This window comes from Saccostrea echinata, unplaced genomic scaffold (assembly GCF_033153115.1).
Source record: "Saccostrea echinata isolate AGI-Se365-2 ecotype Australia unplaced genomic scaffold, CSIRO_AGI_Sech_v1 ptg000003l, whole genome shotgun sequence".
In the NCBI taxonomy this organism is placed as follows: Eukaryota; Metazoa; Mollusca; class Bivalvia; order Ostreida; family Ostreidae; genus Saccostrea; species Saccostrea echinata.
In genome coordinates this window covers 14,772,501-14,796,154 of record NW_026889752.1, presented here as the reverse complement: position 1 = coordinate 14,796,154, position 23,654 = coordinate 14,772,501, and the positions used below count along the sequence as shown (strand labels likewise).

Genomic DNA, 23,654 nt, shown 5'->3' with positions numbered 1-23,654 from the left:
CTTGGCCAATTATTGTTATCCCCTCGCGCAACTAGTTGAAGTTATATTTTTAGCTCTTCTGAGCCAAAGGCTCAAAGAGCTAATTCTATGGCCATTTGTGCAGTGTGCATAAACTTTTTAGAATATGGGCCATAACTCGATAACCTCTTGGCCAATTATTGTTATCCCCTTGCGCAACTAGTTGCAGAGGGGATATAGCATCGCTACTGTGCATATGTGTTTGTTAGTGTGTCCTTTACAGCTTGTGGGCAAGATTTAAAGAGAACCTTTGCACATCATTTCTCAGCCTTCACATACTTATGTGGCATTGTAAAAGGATGAACCCTATTCATTTTCAAGTTAATCGGTGAAATAGTTCTTAAAATATCGCATTTTTACTACCTTCAAACCCTGCAATTTTAGGTACGAGTTGACAATACTCACTTCCAGTAAATGTAACAGGTTAAAATCAGGATCGTTTCGATTGAGCCGCTTCTGTAAGTTCTACTTTGTATTTGCGTATTGTCATATTATTGTGCGTATCTTGAGAAAGTTTGTATGAATTAAAAGTGTCATATCTGTCACTGAGTAACTGAAATAATTTGATGAACGTCGTGGTTTCAATACCAAATTACCACACCTGTGTGTTTACAATAGGGGCCTGTGGAATTTAATCTTGAGGCACACATAATTCTTGAAAGCTATAAATATAAAGTTTCACAAGTTTCACTGACATCTCAACACCGGTATATTGTCATTTTTCACTACAAAAAATATTACTTGCGTGCGTATTTTCAGACTTGATGCATATTGCATGCTACTGTGAGGTTTACTCTGGTAGATAAATTAATGAAATTTAGAGCATAAGCGATGTTTCTGCTAGGAATAATGAAACTGTCCAATCACGTATGCTTGTTATGACCCAACGTATGCTTGTTATGACCACCCCCCCCCCCCCCCCCCCCCCAGTGATATCCACCTTGACTTTTGTTAAAATTTAGTGTTGCAATACATTTTAATTTCTTTACTTAATTTAAACTTTATATAGTAATAGTGGGTACCCTTGATTACTAGGCCTAGATGATTGTATCTTATTTAACGTCCCTCTTGAGAATTTTTCTCTCGTATGGAGACATTGCCATTACCGGTGAAGTTCCTGGCATGAGGGGATGCTCCGCTTAGCAGTGCTCTTGCCACATTTGTCACAGGGTATCCATGGCCCAAGGGCGTAGTCTCAAGGTCACTTCAAAGTTGACCAAAAATTACATTTTATTAAAATGTTGATATTTTGCTTACTATAATGACTAGGACCATCAAATCAAATCTTGTCAGTTGATGCATGTAAGGACCTCATATCATGCTGACTCAAAAGTAGGTCACAGTGACCTACTTTTTAAATTTTGTGGCCATTCTTTTTCAAAATGATTTACAGGCATATTTTGAACAATTCAAGGCCTATGATCATCAAACTTTGTAAGTTGATGCATCTTGGGTCCTTGAAAAACATCAACTGAAAAGTAGGTCATACTTTTGAAATTTTATGCCTATATTTAAATATTTAGGGTACTATTTGGCTTAGAATCATCAAAATTTGTCAATTGATGTATCTTTGGTCTTCAGAGTAGGTTGACTGAAAAGTAGGTCACCTTGACCTACTTTTCAATTTATATGACTATAATTAAATATTCCAGGTACTAATTGGCTTTGAATCATCAAACTTTGTCAGTTGATGCATCTTGGGTCTTCGGAGTAAGTCAACTGAAAAGTAGGTTACCATGACCTACTTTTGAAAATTTATGGCTTTAATTAAATATTTCAGGTACTAATTGGCTTAGAATCATTAAACTTTGTCAGTTGATGCATCTTCGGTCCACAGAGTTAGTCGACTGAGAAGGAGGTCATTGTGACCTATATTTTAAATTTTGTGGTTTTATTTAAATATATTAGGTACTAATTGGCTTAGAGTCATCAAACTTCGTCAGTTGATGCATCTTAGGTCCTCAAAGTATGTCATCTAAAAAGTAGGTCATGATGACCTACTTTGAAATTTTATGGTTATAATTTTAATTTGCTTAGAATCATCAGACTTAGTTTATGCATTGTGGGTCATCAGAGAATTACAAGTGATAACTAGACCTTTTTTGTCATTCAAAAAAAACGGAGGGCTTTTCGACGCTTAAAATCACAAGGACCTTAAAGAGCGATAACTCTAATTAAATGAAAAACATTAAAAAAAAAAATAATCAAACTGGATCAAGTCTTCAGGAGCTTATAAAAATGGAAACTTAAGAGTATGTAATTCTCACTAGAGCTCTGCAAAGGGGGGTAACTCTTACAATGTTATTTTGAAAATTACTAAAAGTTACAATATTTCAGGTCTCTAAAATATCTCTAAGGGGTCAAAAAGTGACCCCACGGGCCATAATTTTTAAACTGTAACCTTTATGCTGAACTCAGAATCGAAAACTGTTCAAAAATTCATTAAGAAATAAAAAGGTTACGTGGGAAAATCAGTTTTCAATATTAGCCCCTTGAAATCCCTTATTTTTCAGAATTCATTTTCAGACCCTTATGGGGTTGAAACATTATCAAAGTCATTATATCACTCAATTTTCACAAGAATATTTTATTTAGTTAAGGAGATATCGTGACATGTGCATTTTTCCATTTAATATGGGAACTCCCATAGACAAATTCAGAGATTCATAAAAACGGAAGTAATTGTCATATGCATACCAAACTTGAAACCTAGAGAGTATGTAAGCCCGCCAACAGATGTGCAAAGGGAGATAACTCTTTCTTCATCATATTTGAAATAAATAAAAATTACATTATTTCAGTCTTCTGTAACTCCTATAAGGGGTCAAAAAGTGACCCCACGAACCATAATTTTTAGATCGTTCTCTTTGATCTGAACCCAGAATAGAAAACTGTTTAAAAATTCATTGAGAAATAAAAAAAAGTTACAGGAAAAAATATGTTTTCAATGTTGGCCCCTAGAAATCCCTTTTTTTTCCCGAATTTCCTTTTCATGACCTAATGAGGACGGTACCGTATCAAGGTCATTCTGCGCTTAAAATCTCAAAAAAATATTTTGATTATTTTAAGAGAAAACGTGCCACGACTGATTTCAATTTAACATAGAAACTCCCATAGAGAATTTTCAAAGACCCCTAAAACTGGAAGTTCAGCTCGGATTGATATGAAACTTACAGTATATGTTCAACTTATTAGTCTTAACGTATTTCAATGCTCAAAATAATTTTCAAACCTTAATTGTGACTTTTAAAAATTTCATCCCCCCTTCTTCAATGATTGAAGTCTTATATCCCAGAAAGTATCAGTGGTCAAAAATCACTGTCGTTAATTTTTTTGTAGGTATTGGTCTCTAGAATTTATATCTTGAATTTGAGAGTCTAGACATTCAAAATGAGAAAGATTTTAGCTTCTTTAGGTATTTTAGTTTTTAGGTCACCTGAGTCACTCAGGTGACCTATTGCTATCCGTTCTTGTCCATCGGCGTGTGCGTGCGTTAACATTTGAACATTTTTAGCTTCTTCTCTGAAACCGCTTAACCAATTTCAACCAAATTTGGCATATAGCATCTATGGGTGAAGGGGAACAAAAATTTTGAATTTCATGGTCCCTGCCCCCCTGAGGCCTGAGGGGTGGGGCTAAAACCACCAAAAATAATGCAATCTTTAAAAATCTTCTTCTTTACTCCTGGACATCAAGCAGTCAAACTGTTGGCATCATTGTAATAAGCATTGAGCCCTCTACCAAAATTATGAAATTCATGGCCCCAGGGTCAGGGGTTCTGGCCCCAGGGTGGGGCTATATAAATCATATAGTGAAAGTGCATTAATTCTTTGAAAATCTTCTTCTCTGCTCCTGGGTATTAAATAAGGTAACTAAGTACATAGTTATGATGAGCAAGAGTGCCTCTTCCAAAATTGTGAATTTCATGGCCCCAGGGTCAGGGGTTCTGGTGTTAGGGCGGGGCTCTATTGATTATATAGTGAAAATGCATTAATTCTTTGAAAATCTTCTTCTCTGCCCCTGGGTATTAAGTAAAGTAACTAAGTACATAGTTATGATGAGCAAGAGTGCCTCTTCCAAAATTGTGAATTTCATGGCCCCAGAGTCAGGGGTTCTGGTGTTAGGGCGGGGCTCTATCAACTATCTAGTGAAAATGCATTAATTCTTTGAAAATCTTCTCTGCTCCTGGGTATTAAATTAAGTAACTACGTACATAGTTATGATGAGCAAGAGAGCCTCTTCCCACATTGTGAATTTCATGGCCCCAGGGTCAGGGGTTCCGGTGTTAGGGTGGGGCTCTATCGACTATATAGTGAATATGCATTAATTCTTTGAAAATCTTCTCCTCTGCTCCTGGGCATTAAGGTGATAAACTAGGTACATAGTTATGATGAGGAGGTGGGCTCCTTCCAGAATTGTGAAAGCCATAGCCCCTGGGTCAGGGGTTCTGGTGTTAGGGCAGGGCTCTATTGATTATATAGTGAAAATGCATTAATTCTTTGAAAATCTTCTTCTCTGCTCCTGGGTATTATTTAAACAAACTAAGTGCATGGTTATGATGCATAAGGATACCTTTTCAAAAATTGTGAATTTCATGGCCCCAGGGTCAGGGGTTCTGGTGTTAGGGTGGGGCTCTATTGATTATACAGTGAAAATGCATTGATTCTTTGAAAATCTTCTTCTCTGCTACTGGAGATTATTTAAACAAACTAAGTGCATGGTTATGATGCATAAGGATGCCTTTTTAAAAATTGTGAATTTCATGGCCCCAGGGTCAGGGGTTCCGGTGTTAGGGCGGGGCTCTATTGATTATATAGTGAAAATGCATTGATTCTATGAAAATCATTTTCTTTGCTACTGGAAATTATTTAAACAAACTAAGTGCATGATTATGATAGGCAAGGATGCCTCTTCCAAAATTTTTAAATACATGGCCTCAGTTTTTGGGATTCTTGGGGAGGGGGGGAGGGGGGCTCTATTGATTATATAGTGAAAATGCATTAATTCTATTAATTAATCATTAACTAATCCTGTCTGCTCCTTAGTGTTGAGCTGATAAATAAATTGCTTAGCTTTGATGAAAATGGGAGCTTCGAACAGAATTTTTAAATCTTGTGGTCCTAGGGTCAGGGGTTCTGGCATAACGAGGAAGGGGGGGGGGGGGCTTTTGATAATATAGTGGAAAAGTGTTAATTCTTTGAAGTCCATAGTTATGATGATGAGGGTAACTCTTCCAAATTTGTAAATTTCTTGACCTTTGGTCTTGGGTTCTGGTGTTAGGGTAAGGCTTTGTTGAATCTGTAGTGAAAATGCATTGTACCTGTGAAATTCTTCTCTGCTTCTGGGCATATCGAAAGCAAACTGAGTAAAAGTTTAAATGATATAAGTAAGTGTATTTCTACCAGATTTTTGAACATCTGGTTAATTTGTCTAAGCATTCTGGTCCTGGACAGGGCTCTATTAATTTGTATTCTACTGAGAGAAATTATTCCCCTTTTCCATTCACCTTTGATAATTAATCACTGTAAATAATGTATTTGAAAGATTAATAGAATAAGATAATTATGCAAGAATGTTTATCGTATAATTCAAAAAGTACTTTCTTAGTTTTAATAATCAGGCAGACCTGTAAGTAATAGATAAATAAAAATGAGGCAAAAATAACTTATCTTATTAAAAGTTCTTCAAAGACCATAAGAGAGGTCAATGCTAGAGGTCTTAACATGGGTTTAAAAATAGTACAGAAGCACTAATAGTTTGTTAATAGTCGTCATGGTGATAATATTAAGGGGGGGACAGATTAGAACTTAAGTTATGAGTTAATACTGAATACTAGACTAATTATTTTGTTGATCCTGATCTTCCGACTTCTCTTGCTTTAGGACAACAAAGCTTCATCTGTCAGTGTATTTAACTTCTAAATTGTTGTATTATACTCAGGTGACCGTTAAGGTCACCTGAGTATAATACAACTCTTGTTCTTTAGTAGAAACCGGAAGTGACTAAACCGGAAGTTCAATACCTTACATACGCGAGATATTTACATTTCCTATTTAGTGGTTATAAGAGAAAAATCCTATTTTAAAGGTACTCCTCAAATGCTGAAGGAAAAAAGTGTTCAGTATAATAATAATAATAATAAAAAAGACGAAAACAATAGGGCTTTTTGCCTGAAAGCGAAAAGCCCTAAATAGGTCACCATGACCTACTCTCAGGTACTAATTGGCTTAGAATCATTTTGGGTTCTCAGAGTGTTTCATCTAAAATGTAGGTCATGATGACCTACCTTTAGAATTTCAAGGCTAATTATCTAAATATACAGGATACTTAGAGGCTTCAAATAGAATTGATAAGTTGTACAGTTTATCAGAAGAGTGATTCAAGGTCCTTGGGCCTCTTGTCATATTAAGAAAAAGTGAAATATACTTCTGAAGGTCAAACTTGGTACCTTTATTTTTGTAGTTGAATACTCAGCTCACTACACTATCAAAACTTACTGATGAATTGAGGATTCAAATAAATCCATAACACTATATACTCTATATATAAATTTAATATTACTAATACGTTAAACGTATATTTACTGTGTATTTTAAAAAATATGTTTTTATTATATATATTGACATACAATGATTACAAGCATTTAAAACTGTAAATTTTAAGCAGGTCAGTGTACTCATAGTGCTACAGTCCTTAAAAGCAATGGGCCTCGGTTCCTTTGGGGCCTCAGTCAGCTCCATTACTTTTAAGGTATGGAGCGCTACTCAGAAATCAACCCTTACTTAAAATACCACACCTGAAGTATATAATGGAAGGCTTTTAATTTCAGTCTGCCACAAAAGATTCTCTCATCATTATTGATGAACTTGGAAGAGGAACATCTACATATGATGGTTTTGGGTTGGCATGGGCAATATCTGAGTAAGTGATGTAGATAAGATGGAGACTACTGTACAGTTGTGACTGTGTAACCTACAAAGCAAGGCTTTACAGAGGGAAGTTGTTAATCTGTCCATCTGTTACACTGCAAAAAATAGTGCTTTGATAATTAGTATCTGTTGCACAGAAATCACAAGTCTTTTTCAGGTCACTCACCTAAGGGATATAAATAATTTACACTTGCATTGGAGTGATTTGTGTCCCTTATAGTTTTAAAGCATATTGTAAAAATTAAATAAAAATTTAAAGCAATCTATATAAAGTAACTTACACTTACAGTGGAGTGATTTTAGCTCTACTGGTCAGAAACCAGCAGAGCATAATATGTGATAGTAAGGTGTCCGTTATCCATCTGTCCGTCTCTCTGTAAACATTTCTTTAAAATGCTACTCCTCCAGTTTTGGTCTGATTTTGATTAAACTTAGCACACAAGTAGATTACACTGAGATACATAATTCTTTTTATGGGTTTTCAGGGCTCTCGATTATCAATAATTGGGGCCATTGAACGGCCCCACTCCCAACGCAAAAAAGGTACCTTTTTTCCCAAAAGAAAGGTGTAAATTTTCCAATTTTCGAAAGGAAAATATTTTTTAAATTCAAAATCAATTTAACTTAATTGTCAAAAAGCAAACAATTGCAAGTGAACGTGAAACAAACTAGTTCTATGTACAACTTTATTAACTAGTTCATGCCACATATATTCGTAAGCTGGTTCGGGGAGCCAGGTTATTGTTAGTACGGATTTAGGTAATAATGAGCCATAATGCAAAGTATTATGTCAAGATAATTGACATGAAAACATCATCTAGGTGCCAAAATATGAACATTTTATTTAAACAACAGTAAGCTGCACCTAGCACCAGGCCCACCAGTCAGTCTCATGCTGAACCTGAAAGCCATGATGACCATGTGATCGAGGAAATTTGGAAGGATGTGATCAGAAAGACAAATAACCACAATTTAGTAATGAGCAAAGCCAATGTATACTTCCATAAATAACCTACCCATGTTAGTTCTGTTTAAGAGTTTATTCAAGACTAGAATTAAATTGATGACAAAATGCTAGAGAAGCAAAATTTGAGGTGTTTCTTTTATGAATGTTAGTTTTCCAAATATTTCCAAAATGATGGGTTATTTTCCCAATTTGAATGGCCTCGATCCCAGTCCCAAAAAGTGGTGTGAGAGCCCTGGTATTTGATTTCGATGAACGGTGTTACAATGGTTACTAAAAACAGAAATTTCTGTGAATTACACTCAAAATGCTACCCCTCCTACAGTTTTAATCCAATTTCAATATAACTTGGAACACAAGAAGACTACACTGAGATACATAATTTTGTGTACTGTATAAGGGATTAATTCCATGGATTGTAATTTTTAGCTCTTCTGAGCCAAAGGCTCAAAGAGCTAATGCTATGGCCATTTGTGCAGTGTGCATAAACTTTTTAGAATATGGACCATAACTCAAGAACCCCTTGGCCAATTATTGTCATATTTGTCACAGGGTATCCTTGGTCCAAGGGCTCCTGTTTATACTAAAACTAGGGTTGTGACCCTTAAACAAGGGGAGATAATTAGGAAAATAGAAACAAAAGTACTGGTTGCTAAAAAAATCTTCTGAAGAACCACTGGGCAGATTACCACCAAATTTACACAAAAGGATGAGGATATGTTGAAGATTAAAAATTATTCAAGACATCACCCTGGGGCATAGGGCGTGGTCTCAAGGTCACTTCAAAGTTGACCAAAAATTACATTTTATTAAAATGTTGATATTTTGTTTACTATAAGGACTAGGATCATCAAATCTTGTCAGTTGATGCATCTAAGGACCTCAATGACATATCATGATGACTAAAAAGTAGGTCATAGTGACCTACTTTTTAAATTTTGTGGCCATTCTTTTTCAAAATTATTTAGAGGCACATTTTGAACAATTTAAGGCCTATGATCATCAAACTTTGTCAGTTGATGTATCTTAGGTCCTCGGAGTACGTCAACTAAAAAGTAGGTCACCATGACCTACTTTTTGAATTTTATGGCTAATCTTTTTCAAAACAATTAAGGTCATTAATTTAAATACTGAGAGGTTTAGAATCATTAAATCTTGTAAGAAGATGCATCTTTGGGCCATAAAATGTATTTTTTAAAAAGTAGGTCACAGTGACCTGCTTTTGAATTTTGCAGGCATTCGATTTCAAAGCATTTTAGAGGCATAATTTGGACATTTTAAGGCCTATCATCATAAAACTTTGTAACTTGATGCATCTTGTGTCCTCAAAAAATGTCAACTGAAAAGTAGGTCACCATGACCTACTTTTCAATTTATATGACTTTAATTAAATATTTTGGGTACTAATTGGCTTAGAATAATCAAACTTTGTCAGTTGATGCATCTTGGGTCTTCGGAGTAGGTCAACTGAAAAGTAGGTCACTGTGACCTACTTTTCAAAATTTATGGCTTTAATTAAATATTTCAGGTTCTATTTGGCTTAGAATCATCAAAATTTGTCAGTGGATGCATCTTTGGTCCTCAGAGTTGCTCGACTGAAAAGTAGGTCACCAAGACCTACTTTTCAATTTGTATGAGTATAACTAAATATTTCAGGTACTAATTGGCTTAGAATTATCAAAATTTGTCAGTGGATGCATCTTTGGTCCTTGGAGTAGCTCGAGTGAAAAGTAGGTCACTGTGACCTACTTTTTAATTTATATGACTTTAATTAAATATTTCAGGTACTAATCATCAAACTTTGTCAGTTGATACATTTTGGGTCTTCAGAGTAAGTCCACTGAAAAGTAGGTCACCCTGACCTTCTTTTGAAATTTTATGGCTGTATTTAATATTTTGGATACTATTTGGCTTAGAATCATCAAAATTTGTCAGTTGATATATCTTGGGTCCTTGGAGTAGGTCGACTGAAATGTAGGTCACTGTGACCTACTTTTCAATTTATATGACTTTAATTAAATATTTCAGGTACTAATTGGCTTAGAATAATCAAACTTTGTCAGTTGATGCATCTTGGGTCTTTGGAGTATGACAACTGAAAAGTAGGTCATCATGACCTACTTTTGAAAATTTATGGCTTTAATTAAATATTTCAGGTACTAATTGGCTTAGAATCATCAGACTTTGTCAGATGATGCATCTTGGGTCTTTGGAGGACAACAACAGAAAAGTAGGTCACCGTGACCTACTTTTGAAAATTTATGGCTTTAGTTAAATATATCAGGTACTAATTGGCTTAGAATCGTCAAACTTTGTCAGTTGATGTATCTTGGGTCTTTGGAGTACGACAACTGAAAAGAAGTTCACCATGACCTACTTTTGAAATTTTATGGTTATAATTTTTAAAATATTTTGTGTATTAATTGGCTTAGAATCATCAAACTTAGTTGATGCACCATGGGTCCTCAGAGAATGATAAGTGATAAGTAGATCACCATGACCAACTTTCAGGTACTAATTGGCTTAGAATCATCTTGGGTTCTCAGAGTGTTTCATCTAAAATGTAGGTCAATTTCATAACTTTTTTGGTAATTTTACCCAGAAAAAATAATAAACAATAAAGAATTAAAAATATATATCAATGTTGTCTTACAAATCAACTTCTGTTAAATATCCTTCAATGTACAAAACAAAACTTTTTTAATCGCCTCGTAAATAAGTCTCATCATCTTCAAAGTAATAACAACATGCTTTCTGCTTCCATCTTGTGAAGTTGGAAGTTGCAATCGTTCAATAAAAATAAAATCGCAACCGTATTGACTCTTAAAATATGAATAGTTTTTACAATCGCAATTGGGAAAATTATCATCTTTTTTACGATTTATGTGTAATGATTAATTGAAATAGTCTACCTAAACATTTTTTTTTTTTCATTGTCTTGTGATTTTTTTAAATTGTAAAATGCATTCATGAAATAAAATGTTGGCAGTAATTTTCTTAATTTATTTACCAAATAACCACTAGTCATAAATATTTTAGTTTAATGACTAATAAAATACACTTATCTTGAATTATTTATTGCTAATCTAAATTAGGTTGACTTAGAAACCGTTACAAAGTAATAATTATTTATTTTGAAATTATAGAAATGAAACTTCCTCCTTCTCAAGGGGTACACTGAAATATTCAAGGATGGCTTCTGTAGGAATTTTAATTGTCTAACCAATAAAAGGATATATACTGTGTACAAAATCCCCCGACAAGATAATACAAAATTGGCGGTCATCAAAATTGGCAAATCTGTGAATATTGTAAATAATGTCGAAATAAAATATATTGTGAATGTGTCCAAGATGTTCTAAAATGGAAATAATTATTGTTTGGTCTGGAGTATTTTCCTATTTAATAGCTATTGTATACTACCATATTTATGGATATTGTTTAACGACAGAGTCAAACTACAATGGCATTGAACAGGCAAGTTGGAGAAAAATATGTTGTAGCACAATTCAATAAAGTTTCAACTAAAGAAATGTTTGTATATTTTGTTTTACACATAAAAATATCATGTATTTTCTCAATACCTTTACAAGAAGTTTACTTGTTCTGATATGTAGTATTTATGAGAGGATTTCTAGAAAATCGATAAGCAACGTCTCGTTCTATGTTCCAAATTTGCCCTATCTAAGGATTTTTTTAAAAATTAAGGCTAAAAATGAGCATTTCAACCTATTCACCCCATTGAAGTATAGATTAAAAATTACAGTACATAGTTATGGTAAGCAAGAGTGCCTCTTCAGAAATTGTGAATTTCATGGCCCCTGAATCAGGGGTTCTGGTGTTAGGCGGGACTGTATTGATTATATAGTGAAAATGCATTAATTCTTTGAAAATCTTCTTTTCTGCTTCTGGGTATTATTTAAAAATAGGAAGTGCATGGTTATGATTAGCAAGAGTGCCTCTTCCAAAATTGTGAAACTCATGGCCAGGGCTCTATTAATTTTTGGCTCACCTCAACAAAGTTGGGGGAGCTTATGTTATACCCTCAGCATCAGCATCAGCCTCCCAGGTTAAAGTGTTTTGAGCAGATTTCTTTTCAAGTACTTTTATGCCCTATATTAATCAGAGATGCATGGAGGATGCTTCTAGTATGTTTCATTGTACCAGTCAAGGTTTCAGATGCTGCAATTTCACATGAAGAATGACCAGGTTAATGTTTCCAAGTAACTATAAGCCCTATATTGACCAAACTTGCATGGATGATACATCAAAGGATGCACACTACTGGACTTGCTTTGGTTGATGGATCTGACCTACATTTTCTGGATGACTGACCAGGTTAAAGCTTTTGGAGCAGGTCTCATTTCCAAGTAACTATTGCTGCAATTTTAGCTGAAGAATGACCAGGTTTATGTTTTTGGAGCAGGTTAAAATTTTTGAAGCATGTCTCATTTTCAAGTAATTATAATCCCCATATTTACCAAACTTGCATGGATGATACATCTAAGGATGCTCACTACTGGACTTGCTTTGGTTGCTGGATCTGACCTATATTTTCTGGATGAGTGACCAGGATAAAGTTTTTGGAGCAGGTCTCATTTCCAAGTAACTTTAAGCCCTATGTTGACCAAACTTCAATGATAATACTTCTAAAGATGCGCACTACTGTAAATTCCTTATTTTACGCGAGTACTGAATATCGCAAAAGGGCTCTTAGACACCAAATCGCGAGAACAATAATTCACGAATGGATGGTTTACAATGAGATTTAACATTAATTTCAACACCATAATAATAAAAGCGTGTAATTTTATTTCGCAAGTGGTGCTCCTCGCGTAATTACGCATTAATTAATTCCTCGTGTATATTTAGGAATCTACAGTACCAGGCTTGCTTCAGATGCTGTATCTGACTGACTTTTTTCAGATGAGTGATCAGGTTAAAGTAAACTATAAGGGCTGTCTGAACCAAACTTGCGTGGATGATGCATCATGGGATGAACACTCTCAAACTTGCTTCAGATGCTGGATATGACTTGCATTTTCTTGATGAGTGACTAGTTTATAGTTTTTAGGTAAGTCCATTCCCAAGTAACTGCAAGCCCTATCAGACCAAAATTGCATCATCACATCACTAGATGTACTAGATTATTAGTTTGGGACTTTGCCCTATTTACTTAAAGACAACATTCATTGAGGTGAGCTCTGTAATCTCTTATTACCCATGTTTATTCTACTGAGCAAAGTTTTTCCCATTCACCTTTTATAATTAATCACTGTAAGTAATGTATTTGAAAGGTTAATAGAATAAGAGAATTATGCTAGAACATTTATTGTATAATACAAAAAGTACTTTCATAGTTTTAATGATCAGGTAGACTTAGAAATAATAGATGAATAAAAATGAGACAAAAATAGCTAATCTTTTTAAATGTTCTTCAAAGACCAAGAGAGGCCAATGTGAGAGGTAATAATATGGGGTTGAAAAATAGATATTTTGTTAATAGTCTGCATGGTAATAGTGATAAATGGGGGACAGATAGAAACTAGACCAATTATTTTGTTGATCCTAATCATACTATTTTTCTTGTTTTTGGGCAACAAAACTTCATTTATCAGTGTATGGATCTATTAAATTGTTGTACTCAGGTGACCTTTTAGGCCCTTGAGCCTCTTGTGTATGAGAAGCGCCGTACTGTGTCTTTAAATGAATAAAATTTAAACCAAAATAACACACAGCATTAATGACTATGATGGTGATTATTTATATACAGTAAAACTTGTTGAATCCGGATGTTGTGCATTCTGGCATGTTGTTCAGTCCGGCGTAATATTTTAGTCCCTTGAATTTTCTTTATAATTTATGGTTAATAAATGTTGTTCAATCTGGATCTTGACTATTCTGTAAACTGGCCGCTATATAAAGAACTAACTGCTCATAATTAGTACAAATTAAATTAACTTTTCTAATCCAGCCACTTATTTTTACCTGTATCTGCTGGTCTTTAGAGAAGTCTCGCGTGGGGTAATTATTGTCCCATTAATGATCTATCCTGTATCGATGGTTTAGATTTTAACAAACGTGATAAAAAGAAATCATTAATGGCTCAAGTAAGGCGAGGAAACTAGCAAAAGAACAAGTGATAGTGATGGTTGCGTGTAGCATGTCTGTAGAAAAACTTGGAGACTTACTCATGACCTTTCTACTTTTGTTTTGTGTGCATTAGTTCCCTTTGAGCCGCTAGTTTACAACGACCAAAAAGACAGAAGATTTTGATCCAATATTCATTATAACATTTGAAATTAAAAATACAGTGTGTAAATATTCAAACATATTAATTTTAAAAGAAAGAAATTAATTAAGAATCTGTCCCTAACAAAATAATATTTACAGCTACGATGAGGTTTTGGAGTTTGTTTAAAACATTTAACGATTTTCAAATTTAATAAATGACCAAGAAGAGATATTATATTTCGTTACTGAATAAAAACCTTACACAGAAATGAAAATTCTGAAGAACAAACAGAGTTCAAAACAAACGAAATAGACGATTTTTTTTAGTGAAACGTTAAAAAAATTACACATTTGATCAAGTATTAATTTACCACTCTTTGTTTATATCTATGTAATTTTTAACTTGCTATAATGGTTCAATTTTCTCCAATCCGGATGTTGTCTAATCTGACCAAAAATTTTGGAACCACTGGTCACCGGATTAGACAAGTTTTACTGTATGATATTTGTGATTTTTTTATATAACATGAGCCTTTGATATTGATTTAACATCTCTACAGGCCTCTAAGAGTTTTAAAGGTGGCATTATATAATCACTCGTCACTGTCATCTTTTTAAATGTGTATTGGGTTTATCCAGGAATATATATACTTGGCAACTGCTTCAGTTTTATTTTCTGTTTAAGTTTTAAATCATTTGTCAAATACATCATGCACACAATTTGACAATTAATTTTTCAGCTCATCTCGACAAAGTCGAGATGAGCTTATGCTATACCCCCATCGTCGGCGTTAGTCTTGGCGTCCCGTTAAAGTTTTAGGATTAGGTCCATTCCCAAGTATCTATTAGCCCTACCTGGACCAAACTTGCATGGATGATGCATTTAAGGATGGACACCACACTTGCTTCGGATGCTGGATCTGACCTAGATTTTCCAGATGAGTGACCAGGTTAAATTTTTTGGAGTAGGTCCATTCCCAAGTAACTGTAAGTCCTACCTGGACCAAACTTGCATGGATGATGCATCTAAGCATGGACACTACCATGCTTTCTTTGGATGCTGGATCTGACCTACATTTTCCAGATGAGTGACAAGGTTAAATTTTTTGGAGCAGGTCCATTCCCAAGTAACTTTTTAAGTCCTACCTGAACCAAACTTGCATGGATGATGCATCTAGGGATGGACACTACCACACTTACTTTGGATGCTGTATCTGACCTAGATTTCCAGATGAGTGACCAGGTTAAAATTTTTTGAGCAGGTCCATTCCCAAGTAACTATAAATCCTACCTGGACCAAATTTGCATGGATGATGAATCTAGGAATGGACACTACCACACTTGCTTCGGATGCTGGATCTGATTCAGAACTAGATTTTCCAAATGAGTGACCAGGTTAAAGTTTTTGGAGCAGATCCATTCCCAAGTAACTATAAGTCCTACCTAGACCAAACTTGTATTGATGATGCATCTAGGAATGTACACTAACCAGTCTGCTTCGGATGCTGGATCTGACCTAGATTTTCCACATGAGTGAGTTTTAGCCATTTTTTAACCAAATTAGCATGCATGATGTTTCTAGGGATGGACACTTAAAGACTTGCTTTGGATTCTGAATCTGACCTTCATTTTCCAGATGATATACCAGGGTAATTTTTTTATAGTAGCTATATAATATTAAGGCGTGTTATGATTAAACTTTCATAGATGGTGCATCTAAGGATGAAAATTTCCAGACTTGCTCTGGGTGTTGAAACTGACCAAAATTTTCTTGATAAGTAAACAGGATAAAAGTTTTTCGAGCAGGTCTATTTCCAAGTAACTATAAGTTGTACTTAAACCAAACTTGCATGAATATTGATCTTGGGATGTACTCTAACTAGAAAAAAAAATATGATGTGAAATTTGCCTTATTTATGGATAACATTCGTTGAGGTAAGCTTTGTAATCTTTGATTACCTATGTTTTCAGATTGTGTTTTATTACCTTATTGGTTGTTTATTAAATGTAATCTGTTCTTAAATTTTAAATCATTTCAAAGCATACATTTTAAAATGATTGAAATATAAGTAAACAGCTACCAAAGTTCAGCAAAATATCTAAAATACGGCTGATCAGGAGGCATGTGTTGATTTTGAAATTAGTACATTATTAAGATAGGTTCCTGGTTTATTCAACATGGTTTCATTACAAGACTTGCTATTGGAAGACTTGTCAATCAGAAACATCACATGCCACATGCAGGGCCACAACAGGGGGGTCAAAGTTTACCATAGGAATATAAAAGAAATGTCTTTAAAAATCTTCTTCTCAAGAACAGCAAAGCCATGATTAGTCATATTATTACAGAAGTATTCTCTGGTAGTGTAGATTCAAGTTTGTTCCAACTATGGCCCCTGGGGATGGGGCAGGGCCACAACGGGGATCAAAGTTTACCTAAGAATATATATATATATATATATATATATATATATATATATATATATATATATATACAGTTAAAACTGACATAGCGACATAGCGACCCACTGTATGAAGTGACTCACTGTCATATGTGAATGTAAGAATTCCTCCCAACGCTATTCCCTATATATTATACCTGTATTAAACGACCACCTGTCTAACGCGACCAGCGACCGTGATTTTCCTGACCATTTTTTGTAATTTCAGGTAATTTTACCTGGATTTAATGACAATATAATTTCCGATTCCTACTTTCGATTTCGGTTCAAAACATCTACACGTGTTTATTTCATTTAATAATTATATAATGCGAGTTTTAGGAATAAAACAACATTTCAAAATAAATAATTTTACTTACGTTTTGATATTTATTGAATAAACATTAAATTCTAATGCATAAACATTCACGTTTTTTCTCTCCAATGATCGAGTGCCATTTTGAAAATAGACGTTCGGGGTCGATCCCGATATCATTTCGTGCTATAAGGGCCAAATGGATATTCAGCTATAAAACCTGCCTGTTTAACTTCTAATTAACATGTATCTAAATCCTAGATGTTTATATAAGTGAATTGTGTCACCAACCGGGGTAAGTAAACACACGCTAGCTAGCACCTATACCAGGTGATAATTGAAGTGATTGAAGTAGGTGATAAACAGGCAATTAGACGCGGTAGTTCAATAATGAAAAAAATAATTAGGTTAAATAAATTTTTAGTCATAAATATAATTTAATTTGTTACCAAGTGCATAACAAAAATCATGATACAGTTTTAATTCTTAGTAATTTGCAAAACATACAAAGCTATATATATAGGCTTTCATGTAAAAAAAAAAAAACTAGATGCTGTCATGAGACAGTAATACCCGCACTAAGGTGTTTACCTCTAAATGCACACTTCTTCATATTGGGCTTACCAAGGAAAAAGTCAAAATAATTCTATAATTTACAAAGTACATGTATCGAGCATAAAGTGCTCAGGTGACCATGTGACCCATGAATCTCTTATACGTATTTCATATACTTAATTCATTACCAGTCTGAAATAACAGAATTTCATTAATGACGTAAATTAGGTTTTGATAAAAGGGGGGGGGTTATAAATTTTTGGCCCATAATTGGAACTTTTTAAATTTATTTTCTCAACAACAAATAATATTATTTTAGTACAAAGCGTTTTTGATGAATTTATCAAAATGTGAAAACTTTTTTAAGTATTTGATTAGGCAAAAACCTCCTTGAAAAGCTATACTCAATCAATTTTGTCATCCCCCCCCCCCAACACACACACACAATTTGCCTGTTTTTGGAAATAGGCCTAGATGGCAAAGTTATGTTAAAACATCATTTGTTATGATGATTTAAAATTTGTTCTTGTACTGTACATGTATGTGAACACCTTTTTGAAAATTTCTACATCACATTGGGCTTGCGTCACCCTACCAGTACTAGTAATAGTTTGACCATTATCATTTTTAGATTGCACATGGTGCAGTGTTACATGTATATATCAGTGGAAATTAATTCATTTTGTGTTTTAATTGGATTATATTTCATGAAGTTGACAGGACCTATGACAGTCGGTAAGTACAAGTTTAAGTATAGATTGGGGTAAAATAAACCGAAATGCAAATGATTAGGTTAAAGTTTAAAAAGGATCAAAGATCATCAGCAATCTCCTATGCAGAGTTGTCATTCGTTTCTCTCTCAGACACTGAATGTATGAGCCGATGGTAGAGAGTGGATCATCGGATGCCACAATAGACGAATTTCACATTCTGAAGAGTTATCTCCCGTTGTCGACATTACATTCAGTTACAGGCACAGACCCAGGAATTTTTCGGGGGGGGGGGGGGGGGGGTCCACACCTCGGTCACAAAAAATTCCAACCCAGAATTTCCTGAGGAGCAAAAAAACAAACAAACAAATAAAATAAATAAAAACAATGATGGTGGGGTCCATGTTTTTAAAGGGGGAGGGCATCCACAGTCATTTTCTATTTGCTTCTGTAAATCAGTATATAGTCCTATTTAAATAACAGATATACTTCTGATCATATCTCTAGTTCTCCCTTGAATCAGAAATGATGATATAAATATTTTAAGAATGACTAAGAGTTGAAAAGGTTGTGCATTTTAAAATTCACTATGCTCTGTGGTTGAATTAGCTATACCAGTTTAGCTTATTTTGCTACTCAAAGCACCTTGATTAACTATTTTTAATCATACTGTTTTCTGAAATGTGAAGTTTTTTCAACATGGATACAAGTCATACCTTTTCAGCTTCTGAAAACAATGCATGAAAAAAAGAACTGCTTTTAAAATACTGTAACTCTTTCCAAGTATGTGTGATCATCAGTTTTTAGCTCACTTGAGTTTTTCTGGTTTACTGATCACATTTTGTTTGTCATCCATCTCTCCGCCTGTAAACTTTTCACATTTTTGTCTTCTTCACTAGAACAGCTGGGCCAATTTCAACCAACCCTGCCACAAAGCATCTTTGGGTAAAGGGGATTCAAGTTTGTTCAAGTGAAGGGTCATACCCTCTTTCAAGGGAGGATAATCAAGAATTAGTGAAAATTTGGTGGTATCATTTAAAAAAAGTCTTATCAAGAACCACTGACTGGGCCCAAAAAGTTGAAACTTTCTTTACATAGACTTAGTGTAGATTCAAATTTGTTAAAATTATGACCCACTGGGGTAGGGTGGGCCACATATGGGGATCCAATGATTTACATAGAAAAATGCAGGGGATTTTTTCCATCATAAATCTTCTTCTAATGAACAGCAAGGGCATTTTTGTCATCCTTTTTTGCAAAAGGGACCTAGGGGACATTAAATCTCATTTGTCTGTCAGTCTGTCCATTTGTCAGTCTGTCCATCTGTCACAATAAATTTAACCTTGGTCATAACTTTTGAATAATAAGAGATGGGGCTTTCATATTTCACATGTACATTACCTGTGACAAGACCTTTCTAAATATATCATGACTTTTGACTCTGTTACATTGACCTTGAAGTTTAACCTACTTTTCAAAAATGTTATATTTCCTTATAACTTTTGATTGAAAAGAGATAAGACTTTCATATTTGACATGTACATTACCTGTAACAAGATATATTCGAGCATGCTATGATTTTTTTACCCCTTGACCTTGATGTTTTACCTAATTTTCAAAAATTTTAACTTTGGTGATTACTTTTGAATGACATATGATAGGGTGTGCATATTTGAAACAATATGTCATAAATAATGGCATCCCATCCACTAGGACATGGAAAGCAGGGGACCACAGTTCTTTGAATTTGCTTGTTAGTCATTATACCCGCACTTTCTAAAGAAAGTTCGGGTATATTATTGTTACTCATGTCTGTCTGTCCGTCCGTCTGTCTGTCACACTCTTTTTTCTCAAACTCCTCCTCATTTTACACAGTAGCCTAATCATCTTTTGGGAGATGTTTGGTGGTGTCATGTAGATGTGCAGTAAAGTTTCGGAATTTTCATTTTCACCCTGGGGGTCAAATGGGGGTTGAAAAATGACGTTTTTTATGCAAAAAGCCCCTGGTTCCCTGAACTCCTCTTACATTTTACACAGTAGCCTAATCATCTTTTGGGAGATGGTTGGTGGTGTCCTATAGATGTGCAGTAAGTTTTTAGAATTCTTATTTTCCCCCTGGGGGTCAAATGGGGGTCAAATTTTTAAAAAAAAATATTTAACATGTTTAAACATCCTGGTTCCCAGAACTTCCCTTATATTTTATGCACTAGCCTTAAATCATGATCAGTTGGAAGATGATTGATTTTGTCCTGTGGATGTGTAAAATGGTTTTAAAATTTGCATTTCCATGTGGATAGCAAATAGGGGCAGGAAAAAAAATGGCCCCTCCCTAACCCATGGGGTCATGATTTGTACAAACTTGAATCTACATTTCTTGGGAATGTTTCCATATTAATCATGCTTTTGTTGTTCTTAAAAAAAAGAATTTTGAAGATTTTTTTTCCTTTCAAATCTCTATAAAACTTTGATCCCTTATTGTGGCCTGACCCTATCCTCGGGGATCATGATTTGAAAACTAGAAATATGTCCATAGGACATTAATGCCCCGCCGAATGTATATTGCTAATGCAACATGAAAAATTTGTATGAGTGTATGAAATTTGATGAGAATATCTTGAACAGTTTCTTTAAAATTAAAACTAAAATCTAAAAAAAAATGGATATAGATGATAAACTCTCACAAAATTATGTATAAGTGCATGCTTACATAAAAATATCTTAGATTGTTTCTTTAAACTAAGCAAAATACAAATTAAAGAGAAGGGAGGTCAAGGTCACAGGAAAATGCAAGGTGAAAAGTTTTTGATGCAGTTGAATAGCTCTCACTAATACATATCAGCATATTAGGGTTGATAAAAATATCTTGAATGATTTATTTAAAACTGAGCTTAACACTTATTTGAGAAAAGAGAGGTCAAGGTCAAAGGAAAGGTTGAGGTCAAAATGCTGATGCAATTGAAAAGCTTATATCAGTATGTATTTACTATTAGCATAGAATTTCAATAAAAATATCAGAAATGGTTTAGTTAAAACGTAGATGAACAGTAATTTTAAAAAAGTGAGGTCAAGGTCAAAGGAAAAGTCAAGGTCAAAAAAGTTGATGCAATTGATATCTCTCAGCAGTATATATCAGCATATGAAGTATGATAAATATATCTTGAATTGTTTATTCAAAACTGATCTAGACACTAATTTAAGAAAAGTAAGGTCAAGGTCAAAGGAAAAGTCAAGGTCAAAAATTTTGATGCAATTGAAAAGCTTACATCAGTATGTATCAGCATATGACATTTTATTGAAGTCAGACGTGACAAACACTATATGCCTCGGCCAATTCATGGCAGGGCATAAAAAACTTGAATCTACACTATATGAGGATGTTTCCATATCAGAATGACTAACAAGCAAATTCAAAGAATTGTGGTCCCCTGCTTTCTGTGTCCTAGTGGATGGGATTCCATTATTTATGACAAATTGTTTCAAATATGCAGGCCTTATCATATGTCATTCAAAAGTAATCACCAAAGTTAAAATTTTTGAAAATTAGGTAAAACATCAAGGTCAAGGGGTAAAAAAAATCATAGCATGCTTGGAAACATCTTGTTACAGGTAATGTACATGTCAAATATAAAAGTCCTATCTCTTCTCAATCAAAAGTTATAAGGAAATATAACATTTTTAAAAAGTAGGTTAAACTTCAAGGTCAATGTCACAGAGTCAAAAGTCATGATATATTTAGAAAGGTCTTGTCACAGGTAATATACATGTATAATATGAATGCCCTATCTTTTCTCTTTCAAAATGATCATTTAAAATAATGTTAAATTTTTTGAAAAGTAGGTCAAACTTCAAGGTCAAGGTCATGGGTTCAAAAATCATGGTATGTTTAGAAAGTTCTTGTAGGTAATGTACATATGAAATATGAAAGCCCTATCTCTTATTATTCAGAAGTTATGACCAAGGTTAAATTTATTGTGACAGATGGACAGACTGACAAATGGACAGACTGACAGACAAATGAGATTTAATGTCCCCTAGGTCCCTTTTGCAAAAAAGGATGACAAAAATGCCCTTGCTGTTCATTAGAAGAAGATTTATGATGGAAAAAATCCCCTGCATTTTTCTATGTAAATCATTGGATCCCCATATGTGGCCCACCCTACCCCAGTGGGTCATAATTTTAACAAATTTGAATCTACACTAAGTCTATGTAAAGAAAGTTTCAACTTTTTGGGCCCAGTCAGTGGTTCTTGATAAGACTTTTTTTAAATGATACCACCAAATTTTCACTAATTCTTGATTATCCTCCCTTGAAAGAGGGTATGACCCTTCACTTGAACAAACTTGAATCCCCTTTACCCAAAGATGCTTTGTGGCAGGGTTGGTTGAAATTGGCCCAGCTGTTCTAGTGAAGAAGACAAAAATGTGAAAAGTTTACAGGCGGAGAGATGGATGACAAACAAAATGTGATCAGTAAACCAGAAAAACTCAAGTGAGCTAAAAACTTATGATCACACGTACTTGGAAAGAGTTACAGTATTTTAAAAGCAGTTCTTTTTTTCATGCATTGTTTTCAGAAGCTGAAAAGGTATGACTTGTATCCATGTTGAAAAAACTTCACATTTCAGAAAACAGTATGATTAAAAATAGTTAATCAAGGTGCTTTGAGTAGCAAAATAAGCTAAACTGGTATAGCTAATTCAACCACAGAGCATAGTGAATTTTAAAATGCACAACCTTTTCAACTCTTAGTCATTCTTAAAATATTTATATCATCATTTCTGATTCAAGGGAGAACTAGAGATATGATCAGAAGTATATCCGTTGACTAATAAACATGTACATGTATATTGTGTTTTTTAAAGTCATTAATGTTTGTTGTTAAATGTCCCTCTTGGGAATTTTTCACTCACATGGAGACAACACCACTTAAAAATAATGAAGACGTACAAGTCTGATTTGAGGTTAACATTCATTTTAGGAGTTTTCAACAATTAAGACGTAAAGAGATAACTCCTTCCCCTTGCCCCTTCCCCTTCCCAGACCCCTGTTTGTTCATGTATGCAAACTAGTCTAATAGTTTGGTTTGACATTAAAAAAAAATGTGAATTTATACAAATAGTTTAATGGTCCATCTCTTTGAATGATTTTCATTCCTAATTCTAGGGGGGTACATGGGTTGACCCAAATTCATGAATGAAATGTCAAGTAATCTTATCATTGATGCACTTTTATTTAATTTGATGTAGTCATATTATGAACATTTCCAGTTCATTAAGAGAGTGGAGATGACCTCCAGGGGTTCATAACCTTAAACCATTAGATGAAATTCTGGGCTGGAATTTTTTTTGACTGAGGTGTGGACCCCCCTCCCCCCCCCCCTCCCCCCCGGAAAAAAATTCCCGGATCTGTGCCTGTAACTGAATGTAATGTCGACAACGGGAGATAACTCTTCAGAATGTGAAATTCGTCTATTGTGGCATCCGATGA

General features: G+C 34.3%; 1 protein-coding gene across 1 annotated transcript in view; it reads left to right on the top strand.

Moving 5' to 3' along the window:
• Positions 1 to 23,654, top strand: part of LOC133178607 (DNA mismatch repair protein Msh2-like) — a 337,373-nt gene that overhangs the window by 284,854 nt on the left and 28,865 nt on the right. The window contains exon 11 of the mRNA XM_061313340.1: positions 6,848 to 6,939. Coding sequence (XP_061169324.1) covers positions 6,848 to 6,939 — 92 coding nt within the window. The remainder of the gene's footprint in view (positions 1 to 6,847; positions 6,940 to 23,654) is intronic.